This window comes from Arachis hypogaea, chromosome 6, assembly GCF_003086295.3.
Source record: "Arachis hypogaea cultivar Tifrunner chromosome 6, arahy.Tifrunner.gnm2.J5K5, whole genome shotgun sequence".
Lineage (NCBI taxonomy): Eukaryota > Viridiplantae > Streptophyta > Magnoliopsida > Fabales > Fabaceae > Arachis > Arachis hypogaea.
In genome coordinates this window covers 7,046,862-7,059,845 of record NC_092041.1, presented here as the reverse complement: position 1 = coordinate 7,059,845, position 12,984 = coordinate 7,046,862, and the positions used below count along the sequence as shown (strand labels likewise).

The following is a 12,984-nucleotide window of genomic DNA, read 5'->3' as shown; positions in this document are numbered from 1 at the left end:
GTCAATTTGCCTTTGTACTTGAATAAATGATCTTCATGATAACTGCAATTGCAGACAGAACGACCTCACTGCAACTACTTCATGTGACAAGATGAGCTAATTTTTTGTCATTTTGCACATGAGGAAGATATTGATGTAAATGGAAGAATGTGAGCAATTGGAGCACAAAGTGGATTTGGCAATTGAAAGAAATTCAAAGAATGGAGTATTGGGTTTAGGGTTTATGTCATGGTAGCCATATTGATTGTATTAGCAGCAGTGAAATGCGTTGTAGTCTAGGACATAGATTATATGTTGTTGCAGTATGGAATGTGTGGTTAATGTTAATATATGAAAAGTTTGCTTTTGGGTATGTAATAACTATGTTCTATATGGATGGATTGTGATTTTGTTGTATTAATGATAATCTAATTTTGAGTAATAGTTACGGATCTACGAAATCCTGGACAGTGTGATTTATATCCAAAAGCAAAGAAATTTCATTCATAATGCTATACACATAGGCATAGCTTAGTCTGCTGATGTATCAGCTGGAAACAAAAAATTGTTTTGTTGAACTAAATGTTTACTCCCTAAACAAAAGGTCACTAGTAGTCTGTTACATACTTTAAGTCATTAAATAACAGGTCTCGACCTTTAATACATTGTGAATCTATAATAAAAATGAAAAAAGACACCAATTCTATGTTGCTGTAACCATGTGTATGAGTTGGTCATTTCATCGCTGGTGGCCTTAAGCAATATTTCCTCTTAGATATAGATGGTTTTTTCAGTCCAGGTGTGGGGACAAATTTGAAGGATTCTATGTTGCTGTAACCATGTGTATGAGTTGGTCATTTCATCGCTGGTGGCCTTAAGCAATATTTCCTCTTAGATATAGATGGTTTTTTCAGTCCAGGTGTAGGGACAAATTTGAAGGTTGGTGCAATTCCTAAATCAGTCTCAGCAATATTGTTCTATTGTTTCGGACCTTGTGGGGTTCTGTTGCTACTCACATCCATTGTTTGTCCTGTTTCGGATTGTGCTCCATGGTTGATAGGATTTGGGTTACTTAGCATTGAAGATCCAGCATTGGCATTAATTCCCTAATGAAAAACACCAAAAACCATATTCATAATTGGAACAGAGGGCTAAAAATTTGTTACAGTACAATGCAATAGTTGTTTAACAAATAAAAAATACCTCTAGTTGTAGTGGTGCAGACTATGAAAGTGGGATCTCCACTCTTGGTTCTTCGAGTTGTGTGGGGGTGGTCCTCACTTTGGGAAGTTTTTTCTTCTGTTTTTTTACCTTAGTCTGATAGGGACAGTAAAAAAAGAAGTATGTTTCAAGTGAGACTTCAGTCCATATCAGTTTTCTACCTAACAAAAAAACTAAATATGGAACAGCAAAAAAAGGTACCACTGGGTCTAGGGGTGTCACAGCCACGTTGTTGATTCCACTGGACAAATTGACTACAATAATCAAGCCTGGAGGAACACTTACACGATAGTGACAACAACCGAAGAAGATCTTGTCTGGGTTCTTGGCAGTTGCAAATCCTTGCATGATTGCATAATTTCCACACTTGCATTTAGGGTGTTGAAACTTCACCTTCTTCCTTCCACTAGCATTACTTGAACCCATCCTACCCTTCCTCCAACCACGACGGGTCTGAGCGGCTAAGGATAGCTCTACGTCACTCATGGTTGCTACTTGAGTTAGGGTTCGAAGAGGGGGAGAAGGAGGAGAAGGTCACTAAAACGCACGTCTCTCCTTTATTTCCTTCAAACGACGATGTTTTGATGAGTGGGCAGGGGCTAAATTGTCCTAACAAATTCAGCTAATTGCCAGGTCAACTGCTCACCGTTACAGGTCAGCATTTTTCGTCGAGTTTCAAGCAAGAGAGCCACGGAAGGATCGATGTGTCTAACAGAACAAATACTGAGAGGTTGATTTGTCAAATTTTAAAGATTAGGGTGCGACTAGTCAATTTTCAAAAAAAAAAACAAAATCGAAAAAAATATTTACTCTTCATTAATTCATCCTCCTTTAACTTTGCACTTTTCTACTGCTACTAAAAAACAGTCTGTTGGAGCATCATAATGAATGAAGAAAGTTTGTGTATTTCTTTACACCATTACAAGATAATAATCCAGAAATGTGCTGTGCACTGCATGTCACACCGATAAAGGTTTCCTTAGGGTGGCCTATTAATATTTGATTATATTCTTTTCTCCATTTATTTTTCATGTTTTAAATAACTTTTGTCATTTTTCCACTCCCACATTCGATTCATGCAGCATTCACATTCTTCTACCTATAGTAAATAATGATGTACAAATTCATATTTATAAAACTCTTAATGAAAGAGATATAGGATACAATATCAGCGATAATGTATTATAGATGCATATCTTCGTCTGAGTGAGTTGTGAGCATTATGTTATGCTTGCTCGTAATTAATCAAGCACATATAAAAAAGTTGAAATGAAACAATAATAAAAAATAAAAAATTTTGATATTGATTCTGTGATAACACTTTTTCTTAGTATAAAGATCGGTAAATTTAAAAAATAAAAAAAATTTTATTCACAGTATCTTTTAATTCGACAAGTCAAAAATTAATTTGTAGCGAATCTGAATTGAATTGTGAGCATTATGTTATGCCTATTCCTAATTAATCAAGCACATATATAAAAGTTGAAATAAAACAATAATAAAAAATAAAAATAAAAAAATCTCGATGCGGATTCTTTGATAACACTATTTTTTAGTATAAAGATCCATAAATCTTGAAAATGAATCTTTTTTTTTGTTGTTCACAATATCTCCCAACTTGAGTTTTTTTTTAAAGGTTTATCGTTAGTCAATGGATTACTACATGTATAAGATAGAACTCAAACCCCAACACTTATTTAAATGAACGAATAAGCTAACCACTTGACCAATTCAGGTTGATTTGAGAGTGAACTTTTATCTGGAACAATAATGTAGTATTATAGTGGTGCTGAAAAAATAATTACTGGACTAGAAAAAAGAAAAAAAAAAGGCAATATGGGCCTAAAAGCTGAAATGTTATTAGTTTAACCAAGCATTTCAGAAAATGCAGAAATATATACTATGATCGATGCAGAATACTCTGTTATTCTTTTTTTTTTTTTTTAAATCCCAATTGAATCCTATAATATTTCATCTATCTCTTGCATTCAGTGCTGGCTTCTAAGTCCTCCTAAGAATTAAGTTACTAAGCTATATTAAGATTTTAGCAAGGAAAAAAGGGTGTGTTTGGTGGGTGGCAATTGGATTATTCAGCAGGTTGCACCAAAACTATGACCTTTTTCTTCTCTTTCTTGGTGAACAAAAGTTTATACCTTCTTTGTTGTTATATATAGAAAACAAAACTGTGAGTGGCCACTGCGCGTGCATGGCTACTGAAAAAAAAAGTTTAACTTGTCCCTCCACTTTGACAATAATAATTGAAGGGGCTTTATAGGGTGATTCTATCTTTAAATCACTGAAATTTTGGCTTCAATACACAAATGCCAAGGGAAAGCAGCATTGGAATATTCTACTCTCTTGAAAAGAAACAGCAACTTTCATTGACTATTAGACTTGGACTGCTAAAACATCTGAGTGTGGTATCATACATCTATAACCATAAACAATTATATATTCATGATTCGGTTTTTCTTTCTTTACAGAAAGCAAATTTCAAGAATGGACCTAAGGGTAAATGCAAAATGGGAACATTGCTTATGGACATTGATAAATATAATTTAGTATTAAAGGAAGTGTGAAATTTATATAAAATTACATACCAATTTTTGCCAAGATACTAATAATTATAATTTATAAATCACTCTCACTTAAACATGAAGTACATTCACCTCTCTAGAAAGAAAGCATGTATCTCATCGCATTTTCACATTATTATATGATGATGATGATGAAGTATGTATAATCATTTATGGATCCAAACATTTTACCTATTGTTGTGCCAAAAGATGATGAAGTATGAAATCACTTGTCATTCCCTGGCATAATTTCCAACAATTACAACATAACATTCAAGATCATGCAATATTCCAAAATTACTTCCCTAGCTACTAATTATATATACATGCTCATCTAAAGAAAAAAGCAAATCATGAATGAATTGTTTTGATCTAAAAAGGCATATCTTGTTAACAGAGACAATAATCAAACTTCTCATGAATACCGCGTGCAATGAGCTATGTCATTGTGCAAGATGGACTGAGGAAATCCATCAAGCAAGCAAAAAACTGGTGGAATGGTTTGTGTCCTGAGATCACCATAAGCATTCCAACAGAAAGGATCAACAACCATATCTCCTTGATCAGGAAGAAGCTCAATATCTGAGAGGGTTAAGTTGGTGCATGGAACACTGTCACTGCATGCAAATCTCATAGGAGGGCTCCTTATATCATATGTTCCCTTTATGTTTCTGTATAGAATGTCTGATACAACCACTGCAGAGGTTTTGTTTCTGCACACTTCACCCTCTTTGAGGCAATAGAATTGGTCTATTATCATGGGGTTTCTAACATTATACATATGAATGTTGCTGAATGTTATTCCTGATACATATCCTGATCCACCTTGCCATGTCTTGATCCTAACTCCATTATCTGTCATCTGAATAACTGAGTCTCTCACCTTAATGTTTGAAACACATGCTCTAGAGTTGTACTTTCCCAAGCTACCAATGCTGAACAATATAACAATATAACAATAGTATTAGTTAGAGAATATATGCATAAAGTTAAAACTCTTATTAGTTACCTGATTCCATGACCAGGACCACAAGTAATGTTCTTTATATCAACATCATAGCAACCGGTTCCAATGGACACACAATCATCACCTGTAATAATGTTAACATGTAATGTTATTAGTATATCCCTTAGATGAGGAAAAGACGGGATTTGATCTCTTCTTAGTTGTTACCAACCATTAGAAATCACAGTATTATATATTTTGACATCAGTGCTGTTTTCTATGTGAATTCCATCAGTGTTGGGGCTTAGTCTTGGAGCTTTTATGTGGATAGATTCAATGTGGACACTTCTGCATGCATCAAATCTTAAATGAATCTGGGGGCTGTCCCTGACCCTAAGTTCTTGCACAGTCAAGTTGGAACCCATAAAAAAATTTATGGCCTGCATAAACCATGAAGAATATTATAAGGTGTTGTCTACAGTGCCGAAATGTAAGCTGTCAAAATTGCCATAAGAAACGTGTAAGCTGTGCAAATTGTAAGATGTAAAACTCAACATTAACAGTTTATCCCCCAAACTGATATATCAGACAAATTTCAGCAATTTTGGTATGAAATTCCAAGGCACTAGAGAATTGGCCTAATAATAATGCAGATACACAAAATCCAAGATGAGTGTAGTGAGAGAGAATTACCATTGGGCTATCACAAGGTCCAGGAGCAGTTGTTCCATTTGGTCCCTGTGGAATTTTTATCTAAGGGGTCAAGTGGATATTTAATTTGAAGCAGCAAAATTGATCACATTTTCCAACATAAAAAGAAAAAGAAAAATAAATGAATAAATCATCAGTACCCTGTGAGGCTTACAAGGAAGTTCCCACCATTTATCTCCTCTTCCATCTATTAAACCACCTCCTTCAAGTGACATTCCATTGATTCTATAAAACACCAGCCATAGACGCTTAGTATTGTTCTTTGGCCAAGAATCAGGTCCATCTGGTGGCATTATAGTTCCATCCACCTAATCCATGTACATCAATCTCATTTTCAATCATTCCAAATACAATTTCTAATTCAATTTTCAAACTCTATTACAGTGACCAATCAAATGAATTCCTAGATTTACCTCAAACTAAAGCATTAAGAGGTGTAAAGTAAGCATGCATTACCTTCAATACTAAGTAACCATGGCAAGGACCAGTGAAAATAGTGGGCCGAATGAGGAAGGAGAAACCTTTGGGAACAATAATAACATTAAATTCTGATTCACTTTCACAGGCAGTGTCCCATGCCATCTTGAATGACTCTGTATCATCTGTTATTCCATCTCCAATGGCTCCAAATTTTGTTACATCAAAAGTTCTAGATGATTTATGAGAATGTGAATGTCTCTGTCTTTTATGGGAATGATGTCTAGCTTGGATTGAAAGAATTAAGGAAAGGAGAAACATGCACAACACTAGTGCTGAAATGTGACAATACTTCATTCTCAACATTTTCAACCAGGAATTGACAAGAACATGAGCTAGAAATTTTCACAGCCAACTACTGAAGAGACTCTAATTAGGCAGCACTAGTGTCTCTAGCTTCTGAGCACTAATACTAAAACTAACACAAAAAGTTTGCAACAAGTTTTCAACCAAGTTTGGGCCTTGAAGTGCATGCAGATTCAGAGAGACATTGTTACTATATATAATAAAAATTGATAGTGGAAGGTCTGCTAAAAGGTGTTTCATCTCAAGGCATGAATTATTTTAATGGCTGTGGGAGTGAGGAAACGACAAACAGCCTCATAAGGCAAAAAGAGAATTGAGAATGTGCATTCTGCACATAACTTTATCTGCAAAGAGAGCCTAATCGGAATAACGAGAAATCAGCTTAGTGGGTTAGTCGTTATGCCTCCCATGTTCTTCCCATAACTGCCACTCTTTTGTTTCTTTTTTTATGGTCCTAGATTTTGATATACACGACCACAACTATATAGTAAAAGATACAACTAGTTTAAGAATACATTACATTACCTATGATTTATGTTGAGCTCTTGTCAAGAATTCTATGCATCAGACACAAGAAGCACAACTCCAGAGAGCTAGCTAATGTGCATATATTGCGCTAATCTTTGTAATGTGGCATGTTGCTTCCTATGATGATGGCCAAAAACCCTTTTTTAACACGTTACAGAAGTGATTGATTGGTACACAGCTCAAACAAAAGGTTTCAGAAAAGTCAAATATGAAATCGACTCACTTTTCCTTTTTCCCTACAACTAATTGATTTGGTATTGTGAAGTTGAAAAATGAATAATGCTTCAGTGCCTTCTATCTTTTAATAACGATAATGTCACATCACTAAGTCAGTACAACCAAGTTGATTCAATATTTTTTTAGTACAATAAAAACCAGTTAAAGAGAGAGGAGACACCTAAAAAGAAGAAGGAAAAAAAAAGACTTCGTTGAATTTATTTACAAAAATAATTTATTTACCTAACATGTCTCTTTCACTTAAAGTCCAGAGACCAGTAAATTTTTTTTTGTAACTAGCACTTAACCATCAAAAGAAAAATGAGTGATCTGGATGTAATCTCACACCATTAAAAACATTATTAATGGCCAATTGATGGTTACAAAACACAAAAATTGCTGGCTCTAACACTCTTCGTAGTAAAAATTGCTCATTTTATAATGGAAAAGATCACAATTTAAAAAAAAAAAAACAAAAAACAAAAAATATACAATGCATATCTTCTCTTTCACTAATGTTTGTTTTGCACTTATTGAGAGTTGTCAAGTAAATTGCTATAGCTTTCTTTGGGCACCTAAATTGGCGCCACTATTTATGGTCATGGCCTCTAGATTCATAATGATGCTGAAAGCCAATGATGACGCTTTAGCATCCTTGTCTATTACTGTTACTAGTTACTACTTTATAGCATAGCCCTTTTTGACTTGGTGGGTTCATTTTGTAAATTAATTTGATCGCAATTATTCCACACATTTCGGCTACCGAATGGCCAATTCTCCATTGTTCTGAGATACTACCACATTCAGTGAATCTAAATTTCAAAAACAAGTGTAACTAATGTATAAACTCCATTACAAAAAACCAACTCCTTGATGAAAAGCCTCAAGTTCGAATGATAAGACTGAATCAACTGCTCCTTTTTATTTGAGCCAGATTAGTCAGAAAAGATAAGTGGATGAGGTAGCGTGACTATTTTGTCCTATCCGGATATATAACAACCAAATCCTAAATGCATTATTGATCTCGTTAGTCTCCAGTGTTAGAACTTGTCGGTGCGATATAATGTACGAAACACACTGCGTGCTGCGTGTAACTACTTTAAGATTTTATTAGAATTTAGTTTTAAGACATGTGACCTTTTAGTGGATCTTATCTTTTAAAGCCACAATTCAAAGCCCTGACCTGGTACTGGGTTGATACGTGATAAACAGAAACGTAAGATTTCAACAACATAGTGTTCTTTTATTCACGGTATCATTTCTTTCCAATTATTCTTTTTCTTTTACAAATATTACTCGCCGAAAACCCTTACCATCGATACCATGAAATCCATGAAGCAAATACGATACCCTTCCTAATTAAGAGGGCTTTTCACCTCGGTGGAAAGGTCGTAAAGCTCACTAATTTCTTCAACAGTCTAGTATCCTTTTAAGTACTTTTTCTTTTTCTTATGGCCCCTTGCCGAAAGTACTACACCCTCCAACCGCTACAATTTAGACATCCTATTAGGCCTTAGCCCTTTACATCGTGTTCTCATCGACCCTTGAGCTTTTATTCCATTCAACGGTCAAAAATAATACTTGCAACCAACTAGCAGCAGCAATTTAATGAAACCAAACATGCTTTTTACTGACCCAGGACAGGTAAACCAAAATTGCTGTTTTACTTTTTACCCCTTACCATGCAAGCCAGTCTTCTGAATAGGTACTCCTATTCCCATTCCTCCCAGCAACTACTAATGTTGAGCATTCAGGACTTGGCAACAGCATTGAAAGGGAATTTGACAGTAACAGTTTCTTGCAAGTAAGGGAATCCTACACGCCACAAAAAATTCCCCATAATGATAATGGAAAAATCACCTTTAAGATATGAGAAGAATCCCCCTTGCTGGACCAGTTTAGTAGTGATCAAGTATATATCACTTCATTAAATAATGGTATTAGTTACTAATACAATCTGTTAAAACTTTTTGGTAAAGGAACCCATCAAATCCTACAAAGGAATCAAGCTGAATCTCTTCTACAACAGCTTTCTACAGGCAGGGACAAAAATAACAAATTTGGAATGTGGAGGGGTTTCTGGTCGGGAGGGTTGAGGAGGAGGGGGCTAAAAATTAACAGAAAGAAAACATATAATAACCACCTGAAACAGACTTAGATACACTTCAGGAAGGAAGAGGGCGATATACCATTAACTACACATAAAACTGCACTATGAACTAAAGGAGGCACACTGCTTTCTTGCATGAGGAGGAATCAGCTTCACCAGCATCTCCACAGGCACTCCCTTCAGCTCTGCATCAAATAACCGGTATAGTCATTATACAAGAGGTTCATGACAGAGAATCATAACATAATATATAAATAGAAATTAGCTCTTTACCACTTGGTTTAAAGTTGAACAATGGAGGAAGAAAGCGTCCATTTGGTAGGCGGGTATTCGGATCGCGCAGTTCATCAAAGAATGGATGGACAAGAGCCTCCAACTATATTGTATAAAGAAAAAAGAATAATTTAAGATCATGTTTGATTATAAATCAGGGAATGGCCAACAGCATCATCAGAAGTTTTGCATGTTAAAAATGTACCAACAAAATTATTCGAAACTAAGTACAATATGAACACATCCATGATAATTGGCTTTCCACGGATTTGATATAAGCTGTTGGCATATTTCAATAAAACTAGATACTCACAGCTGTGCTTCGAAGATTTGGAGAGTACTGCAGTAGTCTTGCAACAAGATCCACAGCTTCAGGCGGCATCCGCTTGTGAAAGATCTGTTGAACAAGGAACATATATGAATAAATATTACTATCCCAACATTTTGGATAAGCCGAGAGGAAAATTTGATTAAAATACCTTGTGCCATGGATGAGCTTTGATTTGAGGGAATTTAAATTCTGTGTAATTAGGATTCATACACTTGATTTCTTCCCTTGTTGGCGTACCTAAAACCTGAAAACAAATGAATGCCATGGATGTTCAGAAATAATGAAGAAAAATGGCATCACGCAAGACCAAAATAAAAATAAATATGAAAAGTCACGTTTATTAATATATACAAGCTAGTTACAAAGTAAGCCTTAGCTACTGTATTCAGTGAATGATTGTACAGATTAAGGATCACCAAGCAAAGACAAAAACAGCACTAATCAGAATGCCCAGATTTCCTGTTTAAATCACTATTATTTGTAAAATATCTTACCTTGATAATTTCCACAAGTTGGTCTACTCCACTCTCACCCGGAAAGAGAGGCTGAAAGGGGGTAGAAATTCATTCTTAGTCTCTACACATATCTGAATTCTAAACTCGAAAGAATTAAGCATACTTAAATGAAGCTACCTGGCCAAGTAATAGTTCGCCAAGTACACAACCACCTGACCAGATGTCAATGGCAGTGGTGTATTCAGTTGCCCCAAATATGAGCTCAGGAGCTCTGTAGTACCTAGAACAGATGTAAGATATGTTTGGTTCACCTTTTACCTGCAAGAGGTATGCACAATCTAGTTATAATAGAACATTATCATTCAAAACAAACATTAGGAACTGCGGGTTAGAGAATAAACTAACCAAAATTTTAGCACTTCCAAAGTCACATATCTTCAGCTGGTGGGTGTGAGGATTGACCTATTATGAGACAAACAACACACGAATAAATTAATCCAGCATGTATAAGACAGATTATATGATGAGAAATCAAATAAACAAGTTTCTATAAGAATATACCAGTAAATTTTGAGGTTTTATGTCCCTGTGACATACTCCAATGCTGTTGTGAAGATAAGCAAGTGCTCTAAATATCTACAACATAAGAAAGAGTAGAGATTAATGCACACCAACAAAGTGACAAATAGGGTGGGTTTAAGATCACAATCACAGGAAGGGGCAAAAAATAATACATATAAATAATATCAACAAAATAAAACCTGATAAGAATATAGTTTGACATATATCAGTGGCATCCTTTGATTCATTTTGTTGTAGTGTCTAATCACCCTATTGACAGTCTCGGGAACATACTCCAGTACCAAGTTAAGATAGAGCTCATCTTTCTCAGTCGTTGAGAAGAAGCAATGCTTCAAAGAGACGACATTAGGGTGGTCAAGAAGGCGCATTGTTTGCAATTCCCGGTTCTTGTATCTCTTGTCCTGAAGAACCTTCTTTATAGCCACAGTTTCACCAGTCTCCAAGCACTTCGCCTGAAACAAAACACAGAAAATAAGCATCACCCTATAACAAAGCTTCAAAATAACCTATTCCCCCAATCAAAATATGGTAACCGAACGAACCTGGAAAACCACACCAAAAGACCCATGTCCAACAACACGCTCAGCCATATAGCTTATTGTCTACAATCACAAAAGCAACCATGAAATTTTAGTCCAAAATCCAATGAGCATATATCTGTGGAAATTGAAATTAACACAGAAATGAAATGAAATCAGGCACAGACCTGCTTGGGCTGACCATTTTTACCACCAATGGTAGTGACAATTATGTGTCCCGTTTCAGTGCCATTTCCATCTACCACAGCAGTTTCCATTTCCTGCAAAATTTTGACACAAATTAATTGCATATTCAACCAATACTTGTTCTAATTTGCTGGTAAAGGTAAAGATGAAAGTTTATATATCTATTTTCTTTACCCTGTCATCCCTGATCTTCATGTCATTCATCTCATCAGGTAATCTTTCAACAGCAACTGAACTTCCGTTCATATCTTTTACTCCAGAAGCAGGTGCTACACCCGCTGATGCCATCAACAACTCAGAAAACGGTGATCAAAATAGATATATATTTTTTTAAAATTGCTTAATTATACTTTTTGCTAGTTCAACAACTTCAAAGAACAACAGGTAAAAAGATTTGAGCCCTAAAACCTGTCAAACACAAAACAACAAAAAAAGGATCAAATCAAATGTCTACAACTAAAACCAAACCCTAAATTATACATATAAAAAAGAAAAGCATAGATTTCCTTAGTTTCTGAACTCAGAGTACCGAAAAAGCATAAACAAATCGTGTAAGTTAGCACAGGTAAACTAGCACCAAAGCAGAATTAAATAGCAGTGCAACAAAGAGCAACAACAATAATTAATGATTAATTATGCAAACTAACAGAGAGTATGATGAGAAAAAAACAAGATCCAGGAATTGAGAAAGTGTGAAGAGAAAGCAACTGACCTGCGTGATGGTGTGTAGTGGAAGATGGATCTAAGGGAGAAAGAAGGGGAAGTGGGAGGCCTGTGGAGGAAGAGACAAATGGAAGTGAAAGGAAGAAGTGATGCAGAGAATGAGAGAACAAGAGAGAAGAGGATAAGGACAAATGGGAAAATTAATAATGGAGGATGGATGGATGGATGGTTGTATTTGTTTGGTGGAGAGAGAGAGTGTGTGTGTGTGAGAGAGAGAGAGTCAACAAATAAAACTACTATTTACAAAGCTCTCAAACAACTATGTTTCTCTTTCCTTTCTTTTCTTTCCCTTCTGCTTTTCCAATCAATCAATCATTTCACTCACTCTCTTCCTTCTTTACTCTCTTTCTTTAACCTTTTTGACCATTCAACCCTTATCAAACCTTTATCTTTTTTTATTCTCCCAATATTTCTCACTTTCTTTCATGGAGTAACTGTGTTCACACTCCAGAGCCTCACCCTTTTTGTTTTTGATAATGTAGACTTTTGAAATGTTATTTTTAAATATAAAATTATTTAATTAGAGAAATAAAAACACTAATTAATTTAAATATGGAAGCAAAGAACGTGTTAGACTCGCGTATGGGTTGGAGGGGTGCTTTACCTCGTTGTGGGATTAGAGGAAGCAGAACTCGGACCCTGCGAGTTGTGAATTACCCAGAACAAGAAAAACGGAGGGTCCGAATTCTACGTTTTAGATTTCAATTTCCATCACCTGCAAATCGGACTATGCGATTTGTGAAGCAAAATTTCATGATCAAAGAACTCGCATGGTCCGAGTTGTGTACTCTGAGTTTTTTTAATTTTTTTTAACACAAATCGGAG

The 12,984-nt window shown here is 35.4% G+C and overlaps 2 protein-coding genes across 3 annotated transcripts; both read right to left on the bottom strand.

Moving 5' to 3' along the window:
• Positions 1 to 3,990: 3,990 nt before the first annotated feature.
• On the bottom strand, positions 3,991 to 7,526 carry LOC112695701 (polygalacturonase At1g48100). Its single transcript, XM_025748151.3, has 6 exons — positions 5,890 to 7,526; positions 5,574 to 5,741; positions 5,416 to 5,460; positions 4,955 to 5,162; positions 4,786 to 4,867; positions 3,991 to 4,711 (listed from the first exon to the last, which is right to left on the bottom strand). The coding sequence occupies exons 1-6, from the start codon at positions 6,214 to 6,216 to the stop codon at positions 4,192 to 4,194; spliced, it is 1,350 nt and encodes a 449-aa protein (XP_025603936.1). The 5' UTR covers positions 6,217 to 7,526; the 3' UTR covers positions 3,991 to 4,191.
• A 1,331-nt stretch (positions 7,527 to 8,857) lies between these two features.
• LOC112695702 (glycogen synthase kinase-3 homolog MsK-3) lies at positions 8,858 to 12,601 on the bottom strand. Of its 2 annotated transcripts, XM_025748155.3 has the most exons (13): positions 12,149 to 12,601; positions 11,611 to 11,844; positions 11,418 to 11,510; positions 11,254 to 11,313; positions 10,891 to 11,163; positions 10,691 to 10,765; positions 10,535 to 10,591; positions 10,307 to 10,447; positions 10,169 to 10,219; positions 9,823 to 9,918; positions 9,657 to 9,740; positions 9,344 to 9,446; positions 8,858 to 9,255 (listed from the first exon to the last, which is right to left on the bottom strand). In XM_025748155.3, the coding sequence occupies exons 2-13, from the start codon at positions 11,722 to 11,724 to the stop codon at positions 9,173 to 9,175; spliced, it is 1,230 nt and encodes a 409-aa protein (XP_025603940.1). In that variant the 5' UTR covers positions 11,725 to 11,844; positions 12,149 to 12,601; the 3' UTR covers positions 8,858 to 9,172. The 2 variants fall into 2 exon arrangements, with proteins under 2 accessions (XP_025603940.1, XP_072052721.1); XM_072196620.1 differs by lacking the exon at positions 11,254 to 11,313 and having other exon boundaries at positions 10,891 to 11,194; positions 11,391 to 11,510; positions 12,149 to 12,412.
• Between the last annotated feature and the right edge of the window lie 383 nt (positions 12,602 to 12,984).